The sequence below is a fragment of the Onychomys torridus genome, chromosome 1 (assembly GCF_903995425.1).
Source record: "Onychomys torridus chromosome 1, mOncTor1.1, whole genome shotgun sequence".
NCBI lineage: Eukaryota > Metazoa > Chordata > Mammalia > Rodentia > Cricetidae > Onychomys > Onychomys torridus.
In genome coordinates, this window is record NC_050443.1 from 176,740,374 (window position 1) to 176,768,093 (window position 27,720).

The following is a 27,720-nucleotide window of genomic DNA, read 5'->3' on the forward strand; positions in this document are numbered from 1 at the left end:
CGCCCCCTGCAGGCCGCGGCCGGCACAGCTGCCGGAAGAGCCCGAGCCTCCTGCCACCGTGTCCGCGCCGCCGCCGCCGCCGCCGCCGCCGCCGAGCTCCGCGGGGCCCCGAGTCGCAGCCGAGCGTCCTCGGAGCCGCCCGCCGCAGCCCCGTGCCCTCCGAGCCGAGCCGCCGGGCCTCCCGCTCGGCCTGCGCCCTCAGCTCCCCGCCCGAGCCCGCCCGCACCCGCCTTCACTCTGGAGCGGCCCGGGCAGCCGCAGCAGGGGCGGCGGCGGCGCATCGAGGAGCTCTCCAGGTCGTCCCGGGAGAGGCTGCTGCAGTCCCGGGACAGGATGTTTTCCAAGCTCACGTCCATCCTGCAGCACGCCGTGGAGGCGGTGAGGCCGCGCGGGGCGTGGAGGGGGACGGCGGCCCGAGCTGCGGGGTGCGGGGAGGCTGCGGGGAAGGAAGGCCTGGGCGCTCGCCCGGCCTCTGCCCTCCCGCCGGGGGACCGGGCGGCTCCCGGGGCCTCCTGGCCGTTAACCTCCGGGGCTGAGTGGCCAGCGCCGCGCAAGACAATAGAACGGCGGTGCCGGTGGGCTGGGCTTGCTTTTGCTTCTGTGCGGGTGGGAGAGGAGCGTTGGGGACCGCGGCCGGGTGACGCCGGTGCGGGCTCTCGGTTGCTTGCTTGCTTGCTTGCTCGCTCGCTCGCTCGCTGGGGCCCGGCGGCTCACCCCGGCAGGACCTGGGAGATGGATCTGCAGGAGTTTGCACGTCCGTGATCGCCCAGGTCCGCGATCGCCTAGCACACACCATCTGTTTCCCTTTTCTTGTCTAATAATGCACTTCCCGGACTCTCTTGGCGCAGCCTGCAGCCGCTGTACTTTGAGGCTGATCTTAAACAACAGAAGGACATTATTCAAACCTCCTAACAGACCCGAAGAACCTAGAAAGAGAATGCCTTGCCAGTACTAAACACATTCCGTTGCTTTATTTGACTTGCTTGTTTTGGACTGGGTATTACCCTGTGTGAAGAAAGTTACTGTGTTAATTTTAAAAATGACGTTTTCTTTACATGTTGTGAATGACTTCATAATAGAACTTTCAACTTCACACGACTTTTTAAAGGAAAAAATCAAATGCCACGGTTGGTGTTAAGGGTCAGCTAACAAAATTAAAGTTGTATATTTCAGGTATGGAGATAAAACTTTAATACAGTTCCAGTTATGTAGTATATGGAATTTAGGTTTTTTGTTTGTTTAATACAGTTCCAGTTATGTAGTATTTGGAATTTAGGTTTTCTGTTTGTTTCCCCACTTGGTGACACATCAAACCAAGCAAGAAAGGGGGAGGAGCAGTGTTGACACACAGGAAAGACAGGGCTTTGAGACACAGCTTTTCCCTTCCCTGCCTAATACAGAGTCAGCCTGCAACAGCATCTTTAAAATAATTTAAAAGTTTTAAGAACAGTTATATAGATATTTTGAATTATACTTTAGAGTATAGTCTTCAAACTTAATATAATGATAAATAAGAGATAATTAGGCATAAGTTAAACCCTGGGGCCTGTCATGTTCTAGCAAAAGCTCTCCCACTGAATTTTATTTTATTCTATTTTATTTTTTGAGATCAAGTGTTACCAAGTTTCCCAAGCTGGCCTTGAACTTCTGCCTTAGCCTCTGTCTGGGCATGCCGCCAAACCTAGCTAGGATTTTTGGTTTATTGACTCGTTTTTTGTCCTAAGGCCTGTGTTTTCTGTTTTTGTAATCTTTTTTATAATTGCATGTGTCATTAACATCTACCAGATTACCTGAGTGAGACTCTGGCTGGGTAATAGTCAGTTTCTCTGTCTTGCTGGGGTCAGTGAGGAGAAGGAGTTCATTAGGTGAACCTGTGGAAATGTCAAGTTCATTTGCTCAGTGCTGGTTTCTGATACGCTATACCACCCACACAGTTTACCAAGAGAAAGTAAAGCTCCTGAAATCTGATTGGTTCTGCTTTGCTTTTTTGTTGGGATAGGCTCTCATGTAGCCCAGGCTGGCCCTGTACTTATGTTGGGAATGACCTAATTACTTTCAGATTCACATGGTTTTTTATTTTTTAGGGAAAAAAAAAAATCAAATACCACGGTGAACAAAATTAGAGTTGTAGATTCGTAAACCTTCCTTCCTCCATCTCACAAGGGCTGGGGTTACCGACTTGGTCCCTCATCCCTTGAAGAATATTTTCTGATGCCCCCCCCCCCTTCAACATTCTCCTGGGAAAGAACTCTTAGATAATGGTACATAAAGCCATCCTTTGGTAGGTGAAGGTTTTCATAACCCAAGATTAGTTCCTGGTTACTCAGTCTCTGACTTTTTGCTTGTTCTTATCCAAAAACAAGTCTTTGCATTCCTTAATTTGTTGGCTTTTTCTTTCTCCTTTTATGTTCTGATGCAGCATTCCAAAGAATAGAATCATCAGGGTTCTGCAGACTTGGGAGGGAATCCCAGGCCTGCCTTGACTGCCTGATTCTTCAGTGCTATGCCCCCCTACCTGGCCTTAGGTGTCCTGTCCAAGTGTCCGTGTTCAGTCAGATAAGCCTTCTGTTTTTTAAGGGTAATCCGATGTGTATTCATTGAGATGAGGTTAGGTAAGGAGTTGGGGTTTTTGTCTGTTTTGTTTTTGAGTTAAGGTCCCTGACCAGCCTCAAACTTGCCAAGTACCAAAGATGACCTTGAACTCCCGATCTTTCTCCCCTGCCTCCCAAGAGCTGGGATCCAGGCTAGTGCTAGGGAAGCACTGTACCACAGTCTTCTACCCACCCAACCCCCAGCCTTTTCTGAACATTTTATCATGACTTTTTTTTTGAGTGAGTGCATGCATGTGTATGTGGTATATAGGGTGTGTGTGTGTGTGTGTGTGTGTGTGTGTGTGTGTGAGACCACAGCACTTGATCAGGTGGAAGTCTGAGGACATCTTTCCCTTTTACTATGTGTGTCCTGGGGAATCAAACACAAGAAGGGATCAGACATCAGCAAGTATCTTTGACTGCTGGGCCATCCCAGTACCCACACTTTTAAAATTGAAAAAAAAAATCTCTTTTTAGATTCACTTTATTTCATGTGTATGAGTGTTTTGTTTGCATATGTATATAAACCAAGTGTATGCTAGGTGCCTGTGGAGATCAGAAAAGGATACCAAAGTCCCTGGAACCAAGCATGGTCCTCTGCAAGAGCAACAAGTACTCTTAACTGCTGAACCATCTCTCCAGCTTTTAAAATTTTATTCTTAAATAAAGTCTCACTAAATTGCTGGGGCTGACCTCAAACTTGGGGTCCTCCTGCCTCAGCCTCCCAAGTGTGGAGATTACAGGAGCGTGCTATCACACCTGGCACGTATTAATTAAATAGTTTTTCCTCATTTGCCAAAAACTACAAAAAGGGGAAATAGAAGATGTTTTCAAAGCTTCACATTTGTAAATGTGTTTTAAGCTGAGAAAAGCCAAGCCCTGTAATATAATTCTTACCTCCTTTTCCAGAAAAGATGGTCTTCCTCTCATGTAGCATGAACTGGTTAGTAACATGTGGTGACAGACTGTATATCCTAATACAGTTCACCTGAGGATCAGAGGACAGAACAAGCCACTAGATTAAACATAGAGGCCAGGCAGTGTTGACACACACCTTTAATGCTAGCATTCGGGAGCTTTGTGAGTTCAGAGCCACCCTGAACTACATGAGATTGACTCAGTCTAGGAGAGAAACAGAACCAGGCAGTGGTGGCACACACCTTTAATCCCAGCATTTGGGAATCACCGGCCTTTAATCCCAGAACTAAGAAGGGAGTGATATGGCTGGGTGGAGAAAGGTATATAAGGTGTGAGGAGACAGGAACTAAGGCCCTTTATAGTTGAAGGCTTTTCAGCCAAAGCCCTTTTCTGCTGGACCTCTGAGGACTCAAAGGCGTTCAGTCAGGATTCGTGGAGTTGGCGAGGAGACCTGACAGTGGCGTGTTCTGCCTCTCTGATCTTCCAGCGTTTACCCCAATATCTGACTCCAGGTTATTTATTAAAAGACCATTTAGGGATTCGAGTTAGAGTAAGAGTTGTGGAATGAATGTGTTCTGTTAGCCAGTTGCCGTATGTCTCAATCCTGATGAGGCCCGTCCTAAGGTTAGATTGGACTATTTTAGCCATTTCCATTAGTGTTTGCTGAGGGCCAGGTCCTACAGAATGGCTTTTTTCCCTTTATGAGCTTTTATCTGTTTTAACCAGCTCAGTGGAAGTCATCCTTCAGAATGTGAATCAATGTTTTCAAAGTATAGGTTTGTTTCAAAGACAGTTGTTGGGAACAGCACCACCCCATTCACCATATTGGAAAACTGAACATGGCCCCCTGCCTGCTAGAGCCTTCTACCTCTAAGCCATTTCCAGGCCTAAAGCTGTAACCCAGGCTGGCCTTGATCCTCTGCCCTCTTCTGCAGTTTGCCCAGTGGCGTGGCTAGTGCCTACCAAGTCTTGGAAACGCTCTGTCCTAGGTCTTCTTTTCCAACCCCCTTGAGCCCTTCTCTCATTCAGCCAGTGTTTTAGGGCGGGGTAAAAGCCCCAACACACTAAGGAAACATGGTGTGTCTGCGCCGTGGTTCACAGTGCCAGATGGCTAAACACCGTCAGGAATGCGCCAGGGTGCGATCAGCCCTGGAACCAGACAGAGCAGGGGGCCGGGCCAGCCTCTGCCCCTCCTGTCCTGACACGGAAGTTTATTGAGTTTGTGCACTCAAGCCCCTTCTCCATGCAGTACACTTCTGTGTATCAAATGAATATGTTGGTGCTGATTCGGCCCCATCGCTGGGTTGAAACCAGGAGTCTAAATGATGAAAAGAATGGTACCACCCAGCCCTTGTCCAGTCACAGCCTAAATGAGAGCAGGTAAGCAGTGGTCAAAGTTGGGGTCAAGGCTAGGAGGAAGCGGGTACTTCAAAGTGGAGAGGGGAAACTTCCTAGAGAGGAGGATGGTCCAGGTAGGAGAACAGGAAGTCCCAGTAGGAGAACAGGAAGTCCCAGTAGGAGAACAGGAAGTCCCAGTAGGAGAACAGGAAGTCACAGATAGGTGTCCTGGTGATTTGGGGTGGCTATGGGGATGAGAGTTTTGAGAATTTAATCTCCAAATACTAAAAAATTGAATTATAGTCTCCTGCTGCTGATTCACACATCCCTTTCAGAGGATGGATGTTTTTATGCAGTGGTAACAGGTCACTTGCACATTAGTTACAGAAAAGGCAAGTTTACTGGAGTCTCATGAAGTAAGAGAATTTATTCATGTTTGAATGAGATTGTTACTCATCTGAGTTATTATAATTCAGAACAGTTCTGCTGTTTCTCCCCTGCACTGGAGTAATAGCCCCATCCTGTTTGGGATTTGATGGTATTCGGTGGCAAAGCCTCCAGCCTGGGGGCCTGCTGGGGAAGAGCTGGAGGAAGGACACTGTGTAGCCACCTAAGGTGGAATTGTTACGACATTAAAAATGCAATCATTTCCTCCTGTGTCTGTCCCGTTTTAGTAAATTTAACGCTGTAAAGCTGAATCTTCCCAAAGCTTAACTGCCTGTTAAGTCTTTCACAATTGCACTGGGTATTTCTACTTTCTTGGTCAAGTTCTCTGCACACAGGCAAGTGTAGGGAGAATCAGCTTTAAGAAGCCAATGATGGTTTGAAATTCTTGAGTCCCATTTTCATAAATGTGTGCATTTTGTGGATTGAGCCACTTAACATGTCCAGGACTGAAGCCGTAAGTTGCACAAGAGTTGAGAAATTGTGTTGACAGAGTTGTCAACTTCAAGGTCACTCACTAGCTGGGAAACCAAAGGTCAACCTGGAACAAGTAGAAGTGTAGGAGAGATCTGACTGCAGGTCGTTTGGTGGGTGTCCCCAACCTGCAGCCATGGGAAGCTGTGAATGTGGCCCAACACAAACCCAGAGACTTGGTAAGACATGATGAGTGAGTGTGTGTGTGTGTGTGTGTGTGTGTGTGTGTGTGTGTGTGCGCGCGCGCTCAGTGTGCTGCATTCTCAGATGTGAGCTTTGTGGATGACAACAACTGGCCACAGTGTCGAGGTTTGGACTGTGTTGTCATCCAGAGGAGCACAAAATGGCAGCTTACCGGGTCAGACTTGGGTTCCCAGGCTAGAAACCTCTAGCTCTGCATTACCATAGGTCGGAGCTGTGCTTCTGACAGAAGCTGAGACACCTCTAGGATGCCTCCTCCCCCTCCACTCCTCCCCCACCCCTCAAGGAAAAGAGTCAAGGCTCCTGGAGAAAGAGCGGCCACATCTGTCTATCTTCCATTTAACTTGAATTCCCTGGTGCTGGCCCACTGGCAGAAAAGTGGCTGAGGGCTATAACTCTGGCCTCAAAACTTAGGAGTGCATTTCAAAGCTTGCACTGTAACACATTTTGTAGAATTTAAATTGCAGTGTCTTCTTGTTCATATAGTTATTTTGCTAAAAATATACACTGCCTGACCCAGGCTTACAAAGACAGCCGTGGAAAGTAGGGAGCAGTGTAATCTGATTATGACGTTGGCAGCGCTGTGCATGTGCTGTGCTGATGTGTAAGCCATTGCCAGCTACTCACCACCCTTCCCCTCCCAAAGTCCAGGGTCCAGAGACCTCTGGTCAGCAGTTGTGTCGTTTCACAGATACCTTAGTCATCACGGTGCTTTCTTTCGTCCCTTTTGAAACCGGGTGATAACAGACTGGGGGGAAAGTTGAATGCTGTATTTACTAAGAATATTGATCAAGGTGGTGTTCTTCTTAAGTCATTTGCTTCCTTGGATTCAGCTCATTTTGATCTTATTTGATATCTGATATAAAAATCAAGTTCACCCTTTGATTTGTGTCTTCTCTTGCACCATGGACAAGTGTAAAGTTTACTGGTGGGTTTAACGCCTCGCTCTAAGTCCGCTCTTTTGTTTTGTGTAGCTTGCTCCATCTCTTCCATTACAAGAAGACTTTGTTTATCACTGGAAGGCAATCACCCATTACTACATAGAGACTTCAGGTAAGGAGTCTCCGTGCGCAGGATCTGCTTCAAGATGAGTTTTCAGTTATTTTTAACTTTAAACAATTTTACCTTTGATTCCTCTTTTAGAGTCATTTTAAATGTCCCCTTTGGACATCTCCTGTGTTTGGTAGTGTTCTAGGCAGTGGGGAGCTGAGTAGAAGTCTCACACACAGCAGGCACAGCTGATAGACGTGGGGAGGCACACAGGAAATGGAAACATGTAAAGTGTGTGTCAGCTAAATGTCGGGAAATGAAGCAGGCAGGAGGGGCATGGCAGTGTGTGTTTGGGTGTGGGGCGGGCAGGTGGCTACTTCAATCTAGAGAAGACCACATTGCCCTTTGGTCATGTTCATCTGCAGAGGCCCTCACCTGAGTGCTATTACCTATACCGATCCATCCATCCAGCCCCTCACTGGTGTTCTTGAGGAAACCTGTTTTAATGGCACCGAGGAAAGATGATCAGTGATGAAGTTTAGGACAAAATGGGTAGAAAATATATGGACAGTATGTGGATTGCCTCCTGAGGAGTATTGTGTGAGGAGACTCGAGAGGGTGGGGGTGGGGAGGGGCACAGAGGACCATCCTGGGGATCTTCCTCAGTCACTCCATCTTTGTTTTTATTTTTAAAAATTGGTTAATTAGTCTCTCTGTCTCCCCCTCCCTTTGTCCACCTCTGTCCCCCTCCATCCCGCTCTGTTCCTGCCCCTTCCCCCTTTCAGGCTTGTACTGCAAGCCCCTTTACCTGGTAGCCATCTTGTAGGCTTTCTCCACTGTAGACGGAAATTTCTCCGGTCCTGCCTTCCCCAGCAGTCTGGACGAATCTCTCCCACCCACAGTCCCATAGCCACTTACGAAATAATCACTCAGAGGCTTATATTAATTACAAACTGTTTGTCCTATGGCTCAAGCTTCTTACTAACTAGCTCTTATAACTTAAGTCAACCCATTTCTATTAATCTCTATATCGCCACGTGTTCTGTGGCTTTACATGTTGCTCCTTGGACCTTCGGGCTGGCGTCTCTCCCGATTCCTCCCTTCTCTCACTATCTCTGTTGGATTTTCCTGCCTGGCTCCATCCTGCCCTGCCATAGGCCAATGCAGCTTTATTTATTAACCAATGAGAGCCACACATATTCTCAGCATACAGAAAGACATCCCACAGCACTACACCATATTTTCTGAGATGTTGTCTCTTAGTTAAGAAGCTCACTGGTTCTCTAGATTGACTGGCCAGTGAGTTCCCGAGATCTCCCTGTCTTCTCCCTTCCCAGGCTACTGGAAGCACAGACACAGCCCTGTGCCTGCTTGGTACATGCATGTTGGGCGTCCAAACTCAGGTCCTAGTGCTTGAATGACAAGTACTTTGCCTACTGAGCCACATCCCCAGTACCCCCAGAATATTTTAATTACTTCAAAAGATATAAGGTATTGGGATGGGGGCATAGTTCAGTGGTAGAGCACTTGCCTGGCATGAGTTAGGTACTGGGTTCCAGCACCAGCATTTTTTTTTTTTATTAAATTTTTTAATTTATTTTACATACCAACCACAGTTTCCCTTCCCTCATCTCCTCCCATTCCCTCCCCATCTATCTCCTTTCAGCCCTCCCCCCATCCATTCCTCAGAAAGGGGCAGGCCTCCCATGGGAGTTAACAAAGCATGACATATCAAGTTGAGGCAGGACCAAGCTTCCCCCTCCCCCCATATCAAGGCTGAGTGAGCCATCCTACCACAGGTAATGGGCTCCAAAAAGCCAGTTCATGCACCTGGGGATAGATCCTGGTCTCACTGCTAGGGGCCCCACAAACAGACCAAGCTACACAACTGTTACCCACACGCAAAGGGCCTAGTCGGTCCCAGGCAGACTCTCTAGCTGTCAGTCCAGAGTCAGTGAGCTCCCACCAGCTGGAGCCAGCTGTCTCTATGGGTTTCCCCATCATGGTCTTGATCCCCCTTGCTTAGATAATCCCTCTTCCTTTTCTTCAACTGTACTGGACTCCCAGAGCTTGGTCCAGTGCCTGGCTGTGGGTCTCTGCATCTGCTTCTGTCAGTTACTGGATGAAGGTTCCATGATGACAGGGTACTCATCAGTCTGATTACAGGGGAAGGCCAGAGTTCAGGCACCCTCACCACTTTGTGGATTCCTTGAAGTTTTCCTGTCACCAGGTTTCTCCCTAACCCCAAAATGTCTCCCCTCAGTCAAGATGTCTCTTTCATTGCTCTCCCTCTGCGTCCCTCCCCCAACTCGACCATCCAAATCCCTCATGTTCCCATCTCCCATCCCATCCTCTCTACCCTCCCCCAGCCCCCAGTTTACCCAGGAGATCTCATCTATTTTCCCTTCCCAGAGCAATCCATGTATTCCTCTTAGGGTTCTCCTTGTTAGCTAGCTTCTCTGGGGCTATTGATTCTAGCCTGGTTATCCTTTGCTTTACATCTACTATCCACTTATGAGTGAGTACATACTATGTTTGTCTTTCTGGGTCTGAGTTACCTCACTCAGGATGATTTTTTTCTAGTTTCATCCATTTGCCTGAAAATTTTATGTTGTTGTTGTTTACAGCTGAGTAGTACTCCATTGTGTAATTGTGCCACATTTTCTTTGTCCATTCTTCAGTTGAGGGACATCTAGGTTGTTTCCAGATTCTGCTGCTGTGAACATAGTTTAGCGCATGTCCTTGTGGTATGATTGAGCATTGTTTGGGTATGTGCTCAATAGTGGTAATATTGGGTTTTGAGGTAGATTGATTCCCAATTTTCTGAGAAACCACCATATGGATTTCCAAAGTGGCTGTACAAGTTTGCACTCCTACCAGCAGTGGAGGAGTGTTCCCCTTACTCCACATCCTCTCCAACATAAGCTGTCATCAGTGTTTTTGATCATAGCCATTCTGACAAGTGTAAGATGGTATCTCAGAGTTGTTTTGATTTGCATTTCCCTGATGGGTATGGATGTTGAACAATTCTTTAAGTGTATCTCGGACATTTGAGATTCTTCTGTTGAGAATTCTCTGTTTAGATCTGCATGCCATTTTTTAATTGGATTATTTGGTATGTTGATGTCTAGTTTCTTGAGTTCTTTATATATTTTGGAGATCAGCCATCTGTCAGATATTAGGTTGGTGAAGATCTTTTCCCATTCTGTAGGCCGTCATTTTGTCTTATTGACAGTATTCTTTGCTTTACAGAAGCTTCTCAGTTTCAAGAGGTCCTATTTATTAATTGTTGCTCTCAGTGTCTGTGCTACTGGTGTTCTATTCAGGAAGTAGTCTCCTGTGTCAGTGTGTTCAGGACTACTTCCTACTTTCTTTTCTATCAGGTTCAGTGTAGATGGATTTATGTTAAGGTCTTTGATCCACTTGGACTTGAGTTTTGTGCAGGGCGATAGATATGGATCTATTTGCAATCTTCTACATGCCACTATCCAGTATACCGACCACCACAGCACTAGCATTTTAAAAAAGAAACTGATGGTGGAGGGTTGGAAGGATGTAAGATAGGCTTCGGAGAGTCCAGTGGAGGGAAAGGCAGATACCAGAGTAAGACGGGAGTGTTGGTGAGCATCATCATCAAGTAGGAAAGAGAGAAATCTAGTGTTCAAGTGGGGACTTGGCCTTTGGAGGCCAGTGGATGGTTTGCCCATGAGAACAGGGTAGGAAGCAGAGCAGCCAGGAGTAGTCTCCATGGTCTTTATAAATTATCTCCTGGTTGCTTTTGTTGTACTCAGTGAGGAGAAGGACATGGGTAGATTATCTTCAGAATTAGCAAACTGTCCCTTCTGGGCCACACTGTCTCCTTTGCATGTGTCATCTGTGCTGCTGGGCACAAAAGCAGCCACCTGCAAATCATGCAGAGCGAGCATTCCTTGTGGCTGATGGTGTTTATAAGAACTGAGGCGTGGCTTCCTGTGTGCCCTGTGCTGGGGTTTGACCTGCTCTCAGGAGGATCATGCAGTCACAGTAGTGGATATACAGATCAGACAAGAGTGAAAAAATCAGAGTGGCTGTCTGGCAGGCTGATGAGGTCAGAGATAATTCCTGTGTAAAAGACAAGAAGCCCAAGTAGCTCTGCAGTAAGTGAAGGCTGGGGTATGCCCTTCAAATGTAAAGGAAGTTCACATGCGCTGAGTGCGGGTCATGCTTAGCAGCTGGCCTATTGTGGAGTTTTGTTTTTGTTTTTTGGTTGGTTTTTTTTTTTTTTTTTTTTTGGAGACAAGGTACCTTTCAATATTTCTGTTAGCTTTTATGATTTTTTTTTTCTTCCTTCTTTGGGCTTTAAGGAAATACATTCTAGCTTTAAAGGATTTTTTTTTCTCTCTCTAGTAGCAGAAGCAAGTGTGTATTTCAGTTAGTGAGGAACAAATTCAGTCTGAGTGAGGTAGAGTCTTGGGATGGGCTGAGGATGAGAGAAGGGGGGTCAGAGGGAGCAGGTCTGACCTGAGCACTAAGTGAAGTGAGCTCCTGAGCCAGAGAGCGGAGGTGCTGCAGGCGGCAGTGTGTGCAGGGGCACAGGAATGTTCATAATTCAGGAACAGTGGGCCAGAGGAGACAGAAATTAAGTCTTGCCTTTCAGAGACATTCTAAATGATATGGAGGAATGTTCACTGACAAGGTCTGTTCCAGGCTGTGGATCGCAGTTTGAATATGCTGTTTCTAACAAAGATAGCCACATTGTGACCACACCTCACATGGGTGGTTTAGACGTTTCTGTGAGAGTTGGAATGGGGAAGGAGGGTAATGCAGTTGCACACAGGAAGTTTAAGAAGTTTTTCGAGTATTTATGATTTTTCTATTGTTTAGATGATAAAGCCCCAGTGACTGATACAAACATTCCGTCCCACCTGGAACAGATGTTAGACATACTGGTCCAAGAAGAAAATGAACGAGAATCTGGAGAAACAGGGCCATGTATGGAATACCTGCTCCACCACAAGATCTTGGAAACTTTATACACCTTAGGGAAAGCCGACGTAAGTCCCTGACCCACCCATCTCAGCCTGGCCTGAATGAAGATGGGGGATGTATGTGACCTGTGTAGCTACGGTATCCGTAGAGAACAGAGATGCCAATGCAGGACCACACTCCTATTTAGCTGCTTAGAGTCCCAGGGTAGACATTTGTGAAGATAAACTCAAGTATATGTGCTCACAGTCAAGGGGGATAAGAACTCCATGACAATTGTGCTGTAAGAGTTTGTGGTCCAAGAGACTGTGGTGGCACACGCCTTTAATCCCAGCACTCAGGAGGCAGAGCCAGGCGGATCTCTGTGAGTTCGAGGCCAGCCTGGGCCACCAAGTGAGTTCCAGTCTCGGAAAAAGAAAAAAAAAAAGAGTTTGTGGTCCTAAAAGGGAACATCTTTGGTTATTCTGACATTCACTGAATCATCACAGTGGATGCAATGCAAATTTTAGGCCTAAAGAATTTTGAAAAATCTTTGCAAATCTAATATACCATAAATAGTATTTTTACCACAGGAGCTTCAAATTCTTGCATTCTTAGCAGCAGGGACATGCTCTGAGAAATGTGTCGGCTGGTTTTGTTTACAAGCCCCATGGCCCTGCCTGCTGCACACACACGCTGGTGTGACCTGTGTTATTTTAACTGCAGTGTTGTAGGACCCTCCTCCAGCTGGAGAACTGAGTAGTTCTGTGAACTTCTGTAATGTAAAAAACTAAAATGAGGGGTTAGGGATTTAGCTCAGTGGTAGAGTGCTTGTGTAGCAAGCGCAAGGTCCTGGGTTCGATCCTCAGCTCCAAAAAAAAAAAAAAAAAAAACCTAAAATAAAGTGAGTTCATTTTAATACCACATAACTGTAAATCATATTAAAGACAATTTCTTTTTAACGAAGTCTATAATACCCCAGTTTATTTGAGGTGCATTTGAGTTAAGTGCACTCTTTTCTAAGGAGCGAATCTGTTCCCTAATAACCTGGACCACATCATGCTCCCTTGCCCCCATCTTTTTGAGTGGGGAGTTTTACATCACTGAACTGAATTAGTTTGATGTTTTAGCAAGTTGGTAATAATTGTACTGCTAGTAAGTTTATTTCTGATACAAGTGATTATAAATGTTTGTATTTTATCTGAATAATATAAGGTAGTTGTTACCTAAAAATATCATTGTACTAAAGATTATATTTTAGGCTGTTTCCATATAGCATGTTGTGATGATCCTCAGGGCATACAGAACCCATGACTACTTAACTGTATGTAGGCAATGTCATCTACTTTATTACAGAACTTATGACTTGGCTGACTCATGCTCCTGTAATCCAGAGTGATCATCAGGATTGCTGCTTTTCAGCAAAGTAGCTGGCATGCTATAAGAACTTCCTAGTAATGTTCTTTATAGTCCTCATAATCCAATAATAATCCATAATCTTTGCAGTTAGCTTAAAGGAGTCAATGCACAAGATTCCTTTTATCAATGTCTGTTAGAACTGGCTCGTTTTGTAAGTAACAATATCTACCCTTGGTCTGGCAGTGAATAGGCTCTCATAGGCTGGTGTTGTACCAGCAGTAACCAGCCTGACTGCCTGAAAGTGCATGCTCACCATGATGTGTGTGATCACCTGAGCCTGTGCCCTCACATGCCATGTATGGTCTCAGGTATATAATTGTGTTTTTAGAATGCCAGTCATGGAAGTTTTCATTGTGGTAAAGTCATTAACTGGTCACTGGCATTGTCTTTGAGAGGAACTATGTTGACAGACATGGTCTGCCTTGCTGTGAACATTTGCATATGTTTATCTGTCCTGTGCCCAGTGTCCTCCAGGGATGAAGCAGCAGGTTTTACTGTTCTACACCAAGCTTCTGGGAAGAATCCGGCAACCCCTGCTTCCACACATCAACGTACACAGGCCTGTGCAGGTACCCACTCCCCTGACTTCAAGTTAAAAGCACAGTGAATTCAGATACAAGTGATTTTGTATTGTTTTTCTAGGAGTAAAAATAATGGAGGAAATAGTCTAATAGCATGAGAATTAGCAAACATTTGGGTTTTCTTATATGTCTCCATATGTATATTTCTCTGTAAAGTTCTATACATTTTCTTTTTACTTTGCACGCATAACAGCACAAAGAGAATTTTAAAGTTTAAAAAATGTGTTGACAGAAATTAATTCGACTATGTGGTGAGGTCCTTGCAACACCAACGGAGAATGAAGAGATTCAGTTTCTCTGCATCGTGTGTGCGAAGCTGAAACAGGATCCCTACTTGGTTAACTTCTTTCTGGAGGTAAGCCACACTCCTTGGACTGTAGCTCCTTAGGAAAATTGAAACGAAATCCTCAGGAGTATTTCAGGCCTGCAAGGTCTGCCGACCAGCGTAGTTTTCATTTAAAATCAATGTTTATTCCAACTTGAAGTCACCCTGGAAGGAGAATTTCAAGGGATGCAGTTGAGCCAGATAGATGCTGCGCCAGGGAGCACGGGGAGGGCAACAGGTGCCAAGGTGGGCAGGCTGTACACAGTCTCCAGTTACCATCAGCTTGTTTTCCTTTTGGATGGCTGCAGTATGTTGTACTATTTTCACAGCCATGATCAAGACATGGTCTGTTTTAATTGATATTTTAGATTTTATTTACAGTTTTCAAAAGGAAAGTAAATTGTGTCTACTTTCTGCTTTTGTTCACTTTCTTTTTTCCTTGAATCTTTTTTCAGACTTTTTAAAATATATGTTTACATATTGTGTGTGTGTGTGTGTGTGTGAGAGAGAGAGAGAGAGAGAGAAAGAGAGAGAGAGACAGACAGACAGACAGACAGACAGACTCTGAGACTGACTGACTCTCCCACTGAACCTGGAGTTCACCAGTTAGGATAGACTGGCCAGCAAACCTCAGTGCAGGGATACAGGCATGTGCCGCTGGGATGGGTGCTGGGAACCTCAGCTGAAGCCCTTGTGCTTGGAGGCAAGCACTTTAACACGCAGCCATGCCCCAGTCCCTTTCTTCTGAGCCATGAAATCCTTGAGGTCTGTTTGAGAGAAAGCAACTTTCTTGTGGGCCCTCCCGTAAGCTGTGTGCGGTCTCCTGTCTTGGGGTGCTGGGAGGCTCTTAGTGTCTGCCATCCTAATGTGTTTCTTTGTCTTCTATTGTTGAAGAAATGATTTGGGGTCCTATCTGCAACGCTCCTGGAGGCTGGCAGCAGCTCAGCTGCAAAGTTACATGAATATAATTCTGTATGTAGTACTAGGGCCATGAGACACCTGTTTTCTGTTAGTGAGTGCCTTTATTATCTTCTTCTTCAAGTTTGCATCAAAAATAGTTTTCTTAGTCAAGTTTTGGATTTCTAAAGATATGTTACTTAGACTGCATTATAGTTCTTTTGTTCTTAATGTTTGTATAGGAAATAAGTTAGTTTGGTTGCCTGTGAGGTTTCTTCACCTTGTGTTTTGAGACAGGATCTTACTGTGTGGCCTAGGCTCACCCAGAACTTGCTGTGTAGACCAGTCTGGCCTTGAACTTGGGTTATTCTTTCTGCCTATGCCTGCATACCTGGCTGGTTTTCATTTTTGAGATAGGATTTCACTCTATAGCCCAGGCTGGCCTAGAATTCTCAATATAGCCTAGGCTGTCCTTCTTGAACTTGCAGAAATCATGTCTCAGCTCCTGAAAGCTCAGATTAAAGTGTGAGCCACTACTACTGGCTGAGATTTTTGTTTTCAAAGTTCATTTTTTTTTCCTAATATTTTCTTAGACACTTTTAGATGGATTTTCCCTAAAATAGACTAGAAGCAGAGGAAATCTACAGGCTTGTGTGTGTCAGTCTTGAGATGCACTTGACACACCTGTAAAACTCACATCTGCTTTACTCAGTGAGCACAGGGTGCTGAGTGGATAGCAATGCAGCCACAGCCTCCCCAGCTTCAGAATTACTGAGTGCCTTTATTTCCTCCTGTTAATCAATTCTCCTCTTGAGGACGATGATTCTGCCTCTCCAATCTTTGGGTCTGCACAGTTTCTCATAGCTCACAAAGCTTAACACCTGCTTCATTGATCCTCACAGAATGGCAAGCCTTCCAGGAGATGAAGTTTTATCACTTTAATATGGGCAGTGACCGTTGTCACCATCCACTACTGCTCTGTGACTCTCCAGCATGCACCCCTGAAATCTGTTCATGTAACCAGCCATTACAGGCATCTGCTGTGTGTTAAGCACAGAAAGAAGAGTTAGGGTCAATCTTTGCTAGGTGTTTAGTGCAGTGGCGTGAGGTAGAGCAAGCTGAGAATCAGAAGGATGCAGAATAAATCTTAGGATGGAGAGATGACGTCTGCTCAAGGTCATCAGAAAGACTTCCTAGAAGAGTCATCTTTGAGACGAGCCTTGAGAAATGCTCAGCTAGAAATGAGTGAGCACAAGAAACGAGTCTGTTCAGGAAGCAGCCTAAGCAAGAATGAACGGGCCGGAAACTGTCAAAGGCTCCAGTGGCAAGATGGGTCTCTTCACATGGAGCTCCTGATGAATTTTGAACAGCGATGTTATTACATGGTCAGATCTGTGCCTCAGTAACTGAAGTTGCAGGCAGCAATTTTGAGCTGGTTCCTTTGGGAGGGAGAAATGTGGGGAATTGACTGAGTGGGAAGCAATGGGTTGAGCTGAGGTGGGCCCCATCTGCAGTGGCTGCAGTGGGCTCAGTGTGCTGTGGATGCTTGTGTGCAGGATGCAGGGAAAGGCCATTTGGACATGTGGAATCCTCGAGAAGTGATGAGGTGACAGGAGGAGGGTTCTCAGTAGTTGGAGCTGTCCTGATGCCCTTATGGACGGATGGACATAAGAACTGATATTTGAGACCACAGGTCTGTGATTTGGAGAGAAGTCTGGGTTTAAGCGATCAAGAGTTATCTGCACAGATGTGGCAGAAAGATCTGCCCTCAAGAGGAGAGGGGGCACTCTGCTTATGGCCTCAGTTCCTTGTCACTAACTTTGTAAATGAAGATTTCTTGGCTCTGCCTCCAGAGTTCATGTTCTGCAAACTCAGGTGTCCGCTCCTGTCAGGGTCCCAGGAGACTAGGATTCCAGCTTACGGATCGGTCGTCCTCAGCACTCTTCCTGGAGACATCAGTTCTGACGGAATTAGAAATTAGGAGGCAGGAAAATGCTGAGCTTCTCTCTCTTTAATGAAAATATGTATTTTATGCATGTACTTGTGTGGAGGTCAGAGGACAAGTTGTAGGACTGCTTTGCCCCACTGTGTGGGTCTTGGGGAATCAAACTCGGATCGCAAGGCTTGGCTTCACCCTGAGCCATCTCACAGGCTCAAGTGATGCTCTTTTGTAAAGTATGATAGGCTGTGGGTTTTGTAGGCAGTTGGCAAGTTGTTCACTACATGGAGTTGTTTGAATTGTGTGCCGTGTCAGGATTGAGTTAGTGCTCCTCATACAGCAGTGGATGTAGTTTCTGATGCCTGTGCCAGGGGAGTGGCCTGTGACTCGGTCGAGCCTCCCCTGTGCCTGGTGATGACGGCAGCGAGAGGTCCTGCGGCTGCCTTCAGGGCACTTTACCTTGTGAGAAGTTGGATTTCTGTTCTGTGTCAAATAGGAAGAAGGCCTTTGCCTTGAAACTCACAATGTGCTCCAGTTAAGGGTCTCTTTGTATTTGGATGTGGGGACCAGGCAAGCAAATTGAGTCCTCTAAGACACAAATAAAAATGTCCTCAGGGTAGTTTCTTATCATTTCCTAAGCAGAGACTAAGATTTTGAAAATCCTTTAAAAATGTTCTTACAAATTAAAGGAAATTTGAGGCTTTTGTGGAAACCTCAAGTCTTAATGCTGGCGACCTTTGAACTTTGGGGTTTGCACCCTCCCCTAGCAGGAATAACACTGAGGTGATGTGTCTGTAATAACTAGGACCTGAAAACACTGCACGGCACCGGCTAATACTGGTGCTTCCCAGCAGCCAAGTCGTTGCTCAGATGGTTCGTTGTGTGGGCAGAGTAAAAGGCTTGTAATTAGTGTGGAGAGTGGTGACTTCATGTGACTACAGCATCACATCTAAAATGTGGTTTGAGTCTGTACGTTTTCATTTGACGTAACACTTATTACCACTCTAATTAGGCACCTGGAATGCTAATCATAGAAAAACCCAAGCTGGGCCTCATGGCACAGGTCTGTTATAGCAGCTCCTAGAAGGCCACTTAGCGGCTAAGGCAGAAGGATTGCCATTTCAGGACCTGCCTGGGCTACAGAATGGGTTCCATATTAGCCTGAGCAACTAAGTGAGGCCTTAATTCAAGATAAATATTCGAGAAAGGATTGGAAATGCAGTTATGGTACAGCACTTGTCAAGTATGTGTGGGGCCTTGCCTTCACTATCCAGCACCACCTCTGACCCCCACAATCTGTCAGAGCTGCAGATATAGCTCAGAATCGATATAGAAGGCTTGTCTAGCCCTAGTGAGGACCGACCGTGATCCCAGCACATCAGAAAAGAAGGAAGGAGCCCATCTCTATGTGAGCTCTGAGTTTTTATTCAGTTGAGGAGGGCCTCACTGTGTAGCATGATTTCTGTTCTGAACGTGACCCTTACAGACGCACATTCCTTTTCAGAACAAGTCAAGGTCGCTGACTTCCAAAGGAACCCCGAATGTCATCTCAGAAGATGCCCCCAAAAGTCAGGACCCAGTGTCAGCGGACACCAGCCAGTGCCCCCAGCCTCAGGAGCTGTCAGGTGCTACGGGGGTGGGGCATACAGAGTCAGAGGATGAGCCCCCTCCCCAGGTGGATGACCTGTCTGCAAGCTTGGATGACCTCAGTGTCTCTTCATTGCCAGAGGCTTCCGTCCTTCGGCCAAAGCAGGATTACAACTTAGTGAATTCTCTGTTGACCCTGACAAGGAGCCCTGTGAGTCACGGCCTTAGTCTCCTCAGCATGTTCACAGTAACGCCCGTCTAAAGTAGAAACAATGTAATCTCCCTTGTTGAGAAAAACTGAATGCATGCTTGTTTAATTCCACAAATAATGCGTGTCTTCTTCCTCAGGATGGCAGGATAGCCGTGAAAGCGTGTGAGGGCTTGATGCTCCTGGTGAGTCTGCCAGAACCTGCAGCTGCCAAGTGCCTTGCCCAGAGCACCTGCCTGTGTGAGCTGCTGACTGGCAGACTTGCCGCCCTGTACAAGGCCCTACCTCAGTCAGTGGACCCCTTAGACATTGAAACCGTGGAGGCCGTTAACTGGGGGTAAGCACCACTGTTTTCCACAGAGGGGACCTTTGCTTTACAGTGACAGGAATATTTAGTTTTGAAACGTTAGCACTACTGTGATCATTAAATGGAATGTTTTCTTGGGACTCATGGTATTGTCTCTTAGGGCTGACAAAATGGTGTGGAACCAGACCAGGAATACAGAGTCCAGCTCCTATTTGCCCATTACAGGGTTTATGCCAAGATCAGTAATTGGTTGTTTTGTTAACAGAAATCTTTAGGAGGGCCTTTGTTGTTTCGTGTTGTTTTTGAGACAGGGTCTCAGTGTGTTGCCTTGGCTGGCCTAGGACTTGCCTTATAGCTCAGGTTACCCTTAAACACAGATCCACCTGCCTCTGCCTCACACTTCACCTGGCCCAGGAGAGACTGCCTTTTAGTAACTTCCCCTAGCCCTAGACAGGCTCGGGATCCTGTGGCTGCGCTGTAGACTCGCCCTTTTCAGTTCTCTTTCCCAAGCTCACCCACTTTATTCTCATTAAAAAATGGGACTTTGGGCCTAGAGAGGCAACTGGCAGTTCAGAACTCATACTATTTTTGCAGAAGCCCTGAGTTCAGTTCCCAGCATCCACACAGGCAGCTCACAACCACCAGGGGTCCACCCTTCAAGCCTGCATGGGAGTCTGCACTCACACACATATTTCTGTACAACACACACAAGCACTAAAAATAAAAATCTTGAAGAAAATAATGAATTTTTTATAACATTTATACATTGTTTTAAAATAAAAACATTAAAAACTACTCACAACTTGCCACCTACCAACAACCTAATATTTTCATTGTTTTTAAAAATTAAATGTTTATATTAATTATTTGAGACTTTGATACATATGTTTTGATCATAGTCACACCCTCTGCCCAGCTCCTCTAAGGCCCACCTTAACCTTCCTCCCCACCCAGCTCAGCCCTTTGGGTTCTAGCCCGCGAGTCCAGTTTATGACCAGCTAATGTTCTCATCTGTTCTCCTTTGCCGGTTTTCTTGGAAGTCTGTCCTGTGCTCTTGTCCCCACACTGTGTTCTGCATGTGTCCTTCAGGCAGCTGCTCTTGTGACATCAGGAGCACATTGCATTTGGGGGCAGAGAGAGAAGCCTCCTTCGGCAGACCTTCCGTTCCCTGGCTGCTGCACTGTCTTGTTGCCCTCTGGACGGTTTTCTGTATTAGGGGTGAACTGATTTATGGCTTTTATCTGAAGGGACATCTCTTATCTGTGTCCCCCTAAGTCTCTTCTGGTTGGTGTCCAGCATTGTTCTATGTATTGAATGAGCTCGTTCAGATGCTTTCTTTCGCCTTACCGACCGAGGATTGTCCACACTTCCCGGCCTCAGTGTGTTCTCTTGTGTCATGCAGGTTGGACTCATATAGTCATAAAGAAGATGCATCAGCGTTCCCAGGGAAGCGAGCCTTAATTTCATTTCTTTCCTGGTTTGATTATTGTGATCAGCTCATCAAGGAAGCACAAAAGGTTTGAATTCTTTGTTGTTTGTTGATAGCTTTAAAATGTATTTATGAAGTAACACTTGAGTCACTGTTCCAAAAGTGTCTTAACTGCGCCTTACCTGTCACATGCAATGCTTTGCATTCACTCACTAGACAGCGATGGCTCCTCTCCAGCTTCCCCAAAGTTACTGGGATTTTTTCCCTTGTTCTTTTTAGTTTGGGGGGAGTGGAGCAGGATAAAAGCAAGTAACTGTTCTTGCAGAAGACTCAGGTTTGCGTCCCACCTCCACGTGGCGTCTAGTGAGAGCCAATGGTCTTTAGGCCCAAATCAATTTATTGATGTTCATGCTGTGTTCTAGACTGCCGCTGTTGCTCTTGCCAAAGCCATCCATGAAAGGTTCTTCGTTGGTGTCATGGAACCTCAGCTGATGCAGACGTGAGTGCCCTCTCACCTTACAGAGGTAGTCACTGTCCTCGCCATTTCTCCCACTGACCGCCCCTGTCTGCCATACCTAGCTCTGAGATGGGGATTCTGACATCCACGGCTCTGCTGCATCGCATTGTTCGGCAAGTGACCTCAGATGTCCTGCTTCAGGAAATGGTGGTCTTTATCCTCGGAGAACAGAGGGAGCCAGAAACTCTGTCAGAAATTAGCAGGCATCCCCTAAGACATAGGCTAATCGAACATTGTGATCACATATCTGATGAGGTAAGCCATGCGTGACAGCGCTGGCCTTAGAGTCTTTGAAATGCTGTTTTTAATGTCCTTGTGACTAGTTTGTGGTGGTGGTGAGGGTTGGTGGCATGCATGTGTTGTGGCGCACATGTAGAAGTCAGAGAGCAGCTCACAGGAGCCGGTGCTCTCCACCACGTGTGTCCCAGGGTGGAATCGGGTAATCACCCCTGGTGTCAAGTCCTCACTGGCCTCCGCTTGTGATCCTTGCCATGAGTCTGTGTGGCTTTAACACCTGGGGTCTGACTTGTGAAATGTCAAAAAGGGCAGCAGGCATGAAACTTCCCCTTCCACTTTTACTAATCTTGGCTTCAGATAAGCATCATGACCCTGAGGATGTTTGAGCATCTCTTACAAAAACCCAATGAGCACATTCTTTACAACTTGGTCCTGAGGAACCTTGAAGAAAGGAACTATACAGAGTACAAACCTGTGTGCCCAGAAGACAAGGACGCAGTGGAGAACGGGCTGATGGCAGGAGCCGTGTAAGTGTCTGAGGGTGGCAGCGTCTCCCCAGCTGGTGTGTGGGTTCCCTCCCAGGGCCCCTTAAAAAGGCCCCCAGCAGTTTAGCCACCTCCTTGTAAATGTCAGGAGATGCTAACTACTCCTTGAGCCCATTAACAAAAGTAGTAGTGAGCCCTGGAGACTGTTAGTGTAAAATGGGAATTTGCATATTAAATACATTAGTCCTTATTTCTTTGTATCAGAACAATTATGTAGTATTTCTCAGAAACTAGCAAAGAATCTTTTGGTTTAGAAAATGTCATAATAAATGTTGTTTTTTATACATCATTAAATTAAACTTAGAGATCTGGAGGAAGATCCATTATTTACTGACATTTCACCAGATAATATTCTACCAAACCAAGAATGGATCAGTTCACCCCATGCCAGCCCAGACCACCCCAAAAATGACGGCAAGACGGAAGTCCATAAAGTCGTCAACAGGTGGGTCACTGTGCCATTGGCTTGATCTGAATCCGGTAGCTCTGCCCTTTGGCCATCACAGGAACACACTGTGAGTTCAGTCTTTACAGGTGCTGTTAGCCTTTTTGTCTTGATTGTGTAGTGACAGCTGGGGTCACAGTTGTTGCCAGGAGTAAAGCCCAGCTTAATCGAGAAGCTGTTTCCTCCCAGTCCAGTGGAGGCCCAGACAGTCTGCCCCCTTCTGAGGTCCACCCTTAGCACAGCAGCAGAGGAAAGGAAAGAGTCATTGAGAAAGGAGCGATGGTCAAGTGTGCCAGCGATCCGATATAGACGACTTAGCGTTATGATTCCCAACTACAGCAACATTGGCCAGAGCCAGTTTGACAGTTGTGCTGGCTACGCAGGTGTGCTAAGTGTCCAGCTATTTTTTCAGTTTGTGTTTTTACATTTTTTAAAGGGTCTTTTCATAACACTTTTCTCTAGTGTCTTTGCTTTTAATGCTGTCAACAATATGCCTGGTCCTGACAAGTGTATCTGGCTCAAATGTGAAATTACAGTCCATAAAAATATCTCAAGCTCAGTTTCTTAAAGCCAGTTTTTGAGGTTAATAAATAAAGCAACCCATTATTGTGACACAGTACTGTCTTTTTTCGGCTTGTGTTATATACAGAATTAGTTATTTTTAGTAAAATCTTTACTTAATAATCAGAGAACAGTGCTACGATGTATCAAAACAGTGTGTACTTTAATTTTTCAAGTTTCCATTTACATTTATAGCTGGTTAAGCTTGAGACAGAATTTGATGCTTAGTATATAAGATGCTGCCATGGAGACTGTCTGTGCTTATCATGGCCTTTCCCCTTTAAGTTTCCTCTGTTTAGTGCCGGATGAAGCAAAGTCATCCTACCATGTGGAGGGCACTGGGTATGACACCTACCTCAGAGACGCTCACAGGCAGGTGAGTGACAGAGCTGACTGATGGTGGGGGTGCACACACATTGTCCCCTCCATTCCCTTGACAGAGCTGACCGACGGGGGGGTGCACACACATTGTTTCCCTTCCCCCCATTACCTTACCCAGTTGCCAGCAACCCTTACTCAAAAGAAAGGAGTCAGCTCAACTGGGAAATGAGACTTCAGTCTGCTGGCACCATCTACCTATCTATCTATTTATTTTTGATCTGGGATCTCAGGTTAGCCAGGCTGGCCTTGAACTCCCATCTCAGAATTACAGATGTGTGCCACCATAGCTCTCAAGGACCAGATTTATTTAAACACAATAAAAAATGAATTACTAGAAAAATAAAAACAGAAAAAAAGAAACGCTCCCAATTATTTATTTCATTGTTAGATTTGGCCAATATGAAATTGCCTAATCAAGTTATGGGAGCTGTATGTGCTAGCTCTCCCTTTTCCATTCTCCTCACTGACAGCGATCACAGGACTTTGAGGGTCAGCACTGACCCATGGACCACCCTTAGGAAAGCACTGTTCCATGCTTTCATGGTGACAGGCCCAGTGTCTAAAAACAGTTAGCTTGCTTGGCAACAGGCATCATCCATCCATTACATGTAACATTATGTGTAACACCTTAGACATATTTGAGGCTTTGGTTCTGAACCTTGCTTTGTAAATGTTCTCCAAGTCTGCCATGATGACTGAAGGATTCAGTCCTTTAAAGGAAGGTGCATAGCAGGTCCTGAAGGAGTGATTTCTCAAAGTCTGATACGCTGTTTTCCCACCAACCTCAGTGTGCTCCTGGTCATAGTCATGTCCTCTGCATCTCCTCATCGGCTGAGCCATCACACACACACACACATGCACACGCCCACGTGCGCGACACGCACGCACGCACGCACGCACCCCGCCACCTCAGGCGTAGCTGACAGTCACATGGTTCTTCATACGGTATCTGAGGAAATTATTTCTGTTTCATCATAACTTGTTTCCTGACTGCTCTTTAATGATCCAAAATGCTTTTCCCAGTTCCGAGACTACTGTGCTGTCTGTTTACGATGGGAGTGGCCTGGCGCCCCCAAACCTCTGGAGAAGTGTGACTTAGAAGCAACCTTTTTTGAAGGACATTTCTTGAAAGTTTTATTTGACAGAATGGGAAGAATTCTTGATCAGGTAATGCTCCGGAAGGTACTGATTGTCATACTAATGTGGTGGACCCTGTTGGGTAATCCTGGATGATGACCTTAGTCTTTGTGTTTGATGACTGACTGTCCATAGGTTGTGAATTCCTGCAGCCAGTGGGCTGGCTCTTGAAGAAAGCTCTGTGTGTGTGTGTGTGTGTGTGTGTGTGTGTGTGTGTGTTCTGTTGTGAGTATTCACACGTAGGAAAATATACTTTTAAACTCTCCTTTATTGGGACTTCAGATTTCCTTTGTCTTGTTTAAGGTAAGATTTTTAAAAAGGGTGATTCAAAGGTAGTTTTTTTTTCACAAAAAAAAAAAAAAAAAAAAATCCCTGTATTTATGATTTCATAGTAACTAAGAAAGCCTACAGTTGAACTTAAAGCCAGGAGTTGTGTTTTGGGTACCTTGTAATAGAATATGAGGGGGAACTTAGTTTATCAGCTTGTCTGCTGTCTTCCTCCATGTGCCCAGCCCTTCTCCTGCATAACAGAGATTCAGTAGTTGGTTTCACTGTACTCAGTGAATGGTAATGTTGCATAGCGTCTCAGTCCTGAACACCTGTGCTGCCCCAGCCTGCCGTGTCTGTCCCTTCTAGGTAATTAGTTTTAAGTCCACCAGTTTCCTGTGTTTGCTTGGAAAAAGAGAGCAGGGGCGAGTGAGCTTCATCGGGAGTTCTAACAACACATCCTCTCTAATGCTGGCTTTCTGTGTAAACAGCAGTGAACAATTAAGTTCAAGGAATATTGTGATGCTACATGCAAGAGATATCTGAGGAGCTACACACGTGTTGAGTCATGGAGAGTAGGCCTAAAGTTACACTGTTTAAAAGTTCAGACACCTTTGCTAGGACTTCGGGTCAGTGTGTCCCCTGTGGTTCCTAGTTAGTACGACGCCTGTCAGGCTGGCAGGTTGGATGGCCTGCTGCACTCATCCATGCCATCAGCTGTCTTCTGTATCGCAGCCCTGTCTTTCTTAGGTGTCCTTGTTTTCTGTTTGTAAGTTTCCGCACTTCAGTGAGTGCCTTGACTTCCATGGTAAGGCCCAATTTAGCTGCCAGTGTCTCCCTTGCAGGGAGAGTGGCGGGGGAAGCCACATGGATGTGTCAGGGAAGCACAGGACATGAGTGTCTCTTCTCACTTCCTCGCAGCCTTACGATGTGAATCTGCAGGTGACCTCAGTGTTGTCCAGGCTATCCCTCTTCCCACATCCGCACACACATGAGTACCTCCTGGATCCCTATGTGAACCTGGCCTCTGGCTGCAGATCCCTCTTCTCTGTGATCGTCAGGGTAAGTTCATAAATGTTCTGTTCTCTGGGCTCAATCAGCCACCTGGTCAACATCCTCATCTCATTGTGTGTAGTTCATGTAAAGTAGAACATGTCTACTGCTTGCAGATAATTGCTCTGCATTCTGAACCATTACAGAGTTAAGAGAATTCATTTAAATTATTGATATATGGTCCAGGGAGATAGTTCAGGGGTTAAGAGCATCTGCTCTTGCAAAGGACCCAGATTCAGTCCCCAGCACCCACACAGTAGCTCACAACCACCCCTAAACTCCAGTTCCAGGGGATCCAACACCTGAATTCTGCAGGCACCAGGCATGCACGTGGTATACATGCATGTAGGCAAAGCACACATACACATAAAGTAATTAATCTAAAATTTTGTCTTATGTATATAGTGTGCACGTGTGTGGGTGTGCATGTGTGCATTGGCCCATGCTGTGTGCATGCGTGTGCAGATGTGCTTGGCCACATGTGCTTCTGTGTGGGCCAGATGCCTGGTGTCTTCCTGTCACTCTCCACTTCCGTTATTGAGGCCTTCCGCTGCACCCACAGCTCACCCTTTCACCTGGGCGGGCTGCCCAGTGAGCCCCTGGGGTTGTCCCGTGTCCACCACCAGTGCCGGAGTTACAGACACACACCACTGCTCCCAGCTTGTATGTGGGGGCCGGGGATCCGAACTCAGGTGCTCGTGTCTGAACAGCAAGCACCTCACCCACAGAGCTGCCTCCCAGCCCTGACATTGTGTTCTGAAGATTAGATAGGAGTTGGTTAGTCAAAGATAATAGCGACACTTGGGGTTCTTTGGTGATGGGAAGGAAGGAGTCTCAATCTAAGAATCCTCATGGAGTCACTCAGGAGCTGAATTCTTGCTTCTGATGCAGGTTGTTGGTGACCTGATGGTTCGAATTCAACGTATTCAAGACTTCACCCCCAAGCTTCTCCTGGTCAGAAAGCGGCTACTGGGCTTGGAGCCCGAAGGCCCAATGTGAGTCAGTGTTTTACATACATTATCCAGAAATCTCACCCAACTCAGTCTTGTGCTGTTCTCCTGATTTTCCTCTGCCTTTTCCAGTATTGACCACATCACGTTGCTAGAGGGTGTGATTGTCCTTGAGGAGTTCTGTAAGGAGCTGGCAGCTATTGCCTTTGTGAAATACCATGCTTCCGCCACACCATGAGTGATGACACCATGCTTCTGCCGCAGTCGCCCAGGTCTCTGGGAACCCAAATTACTGTGTACATTTCATCCGGAAAGACTCAGCTCCACCCAGTAACAAGAGGACAGAAAACCTTGGTAAATGACGTAGGAATCCATTGCGTGACTGCTGTCGGTGAACGCACCTGATGTCTCTCCCCCTGGCTCTGTCGTGACTCTCTGTATAAATTGCACGTTGTTGAAACCCGGGATGCAACCAGAACTTCCGGAGATAGCGTTTCCAGTGACCGAAAGCTGCAAAACTTGTGATGTTAGGACTTTGCTGATATTTCTGTTATTTTAAAATCTTTCCAGGCAGCAGAGCATTTTGACATTCTCTGGGACTCAGATGCTTATACTGTTTTGTATTAATAAGCAGCAAAAAAAAAAAAAAAAAAAATCACTAATTTTATAACTTTTTAAGGTTAAGATTCTTATACAAAATATTTAAGTAAACTGTAAATGAGAAAAAAATGTAGTTGAGGAACCATCAAAGGGATCTCTAGGAAACGCAAACATGCAGAGCAACATCAACTTCTTCAGCTTTTGTAAGAATAACAATTTAATATGATAAAGAAAGTATTAATATATATATATATTTTTAAAGAAATGTTCTTTTACTCTTGTGTGTACATAGCCATGTTTGTGTTGATTTCCGTGAGTGGCTCCCAGTTTATTTAAACTGTCACTTTTGCAGCGGCATTGGACTTAGGCCCATCATTGGTGGTGTTTGCTGAAATAGTATTTTTTTTAAGCTAATTAACACATACTGGGTTGGGA

General features: G+C 45.8%; 1 protein-coding gene across 1 annotated transcript; it reads left to right on the forward strand.

The window, feature by feature from the left end:
- On the forward strand, positions 1-27,340 carry Fam160b1 (family with sequence similarity 160 member B1). Its single transcript, XM_036173729.1, has 17 exons — positions 1-378; positions 6,941-7,019; positions 11,820-11,989; positions 13,784-13,888; positions 14,133-14,255; positions 18,566-18,859; positions 18,997-19,193; positions 20,566-20,680; positions 21,015-21,091; positions 21,172-21,364; positions 21,704-21,873; positions 22,196-22,336; positions 23,183-23,273; positions 24,302-24,445; positions 25,604-25,744; positions 26,627-26,730; positions 26,818-27,340. Exons 1-17 carry the CDS (start codon positions 334-336, stop codon positions 26,921-26,923), a joined length of 2,295 nt encoding a protein of 764 aa, XP_036029622.1. The 5' UTR covers positions 1-333; the 3' UTR covers positions 26,924-27,340.
- The last annotated feature ends 380 nt before the right edge of the window (positions 27,341-27,720 follow it).

Bases quoted from the DNA above. Each gene is read 5' to 3' on its own strand.
- Fam160b1 (XM_036173729.1), top strand. From the start codon at position 334: ATGTTTTCCAAGCTCACGTCCATCCTGCAGCACGCCGTGGAGGCG. The intron at 21,874-22,195 runs GTAAGTGTCTGA...AATTAAACTTAG, and splicing joins GGGCTGATGGCAGGAGCCGT to AGATCTGGAGGAAGATCCAT. The intron at 22,337-23,182 runs GTGGGTCACTGT...TTCCCCTTTAAG, and splicing joins GTCCATAAAGTCGTCAACAG to TTTCCTCTGTTTAGTGCCGG.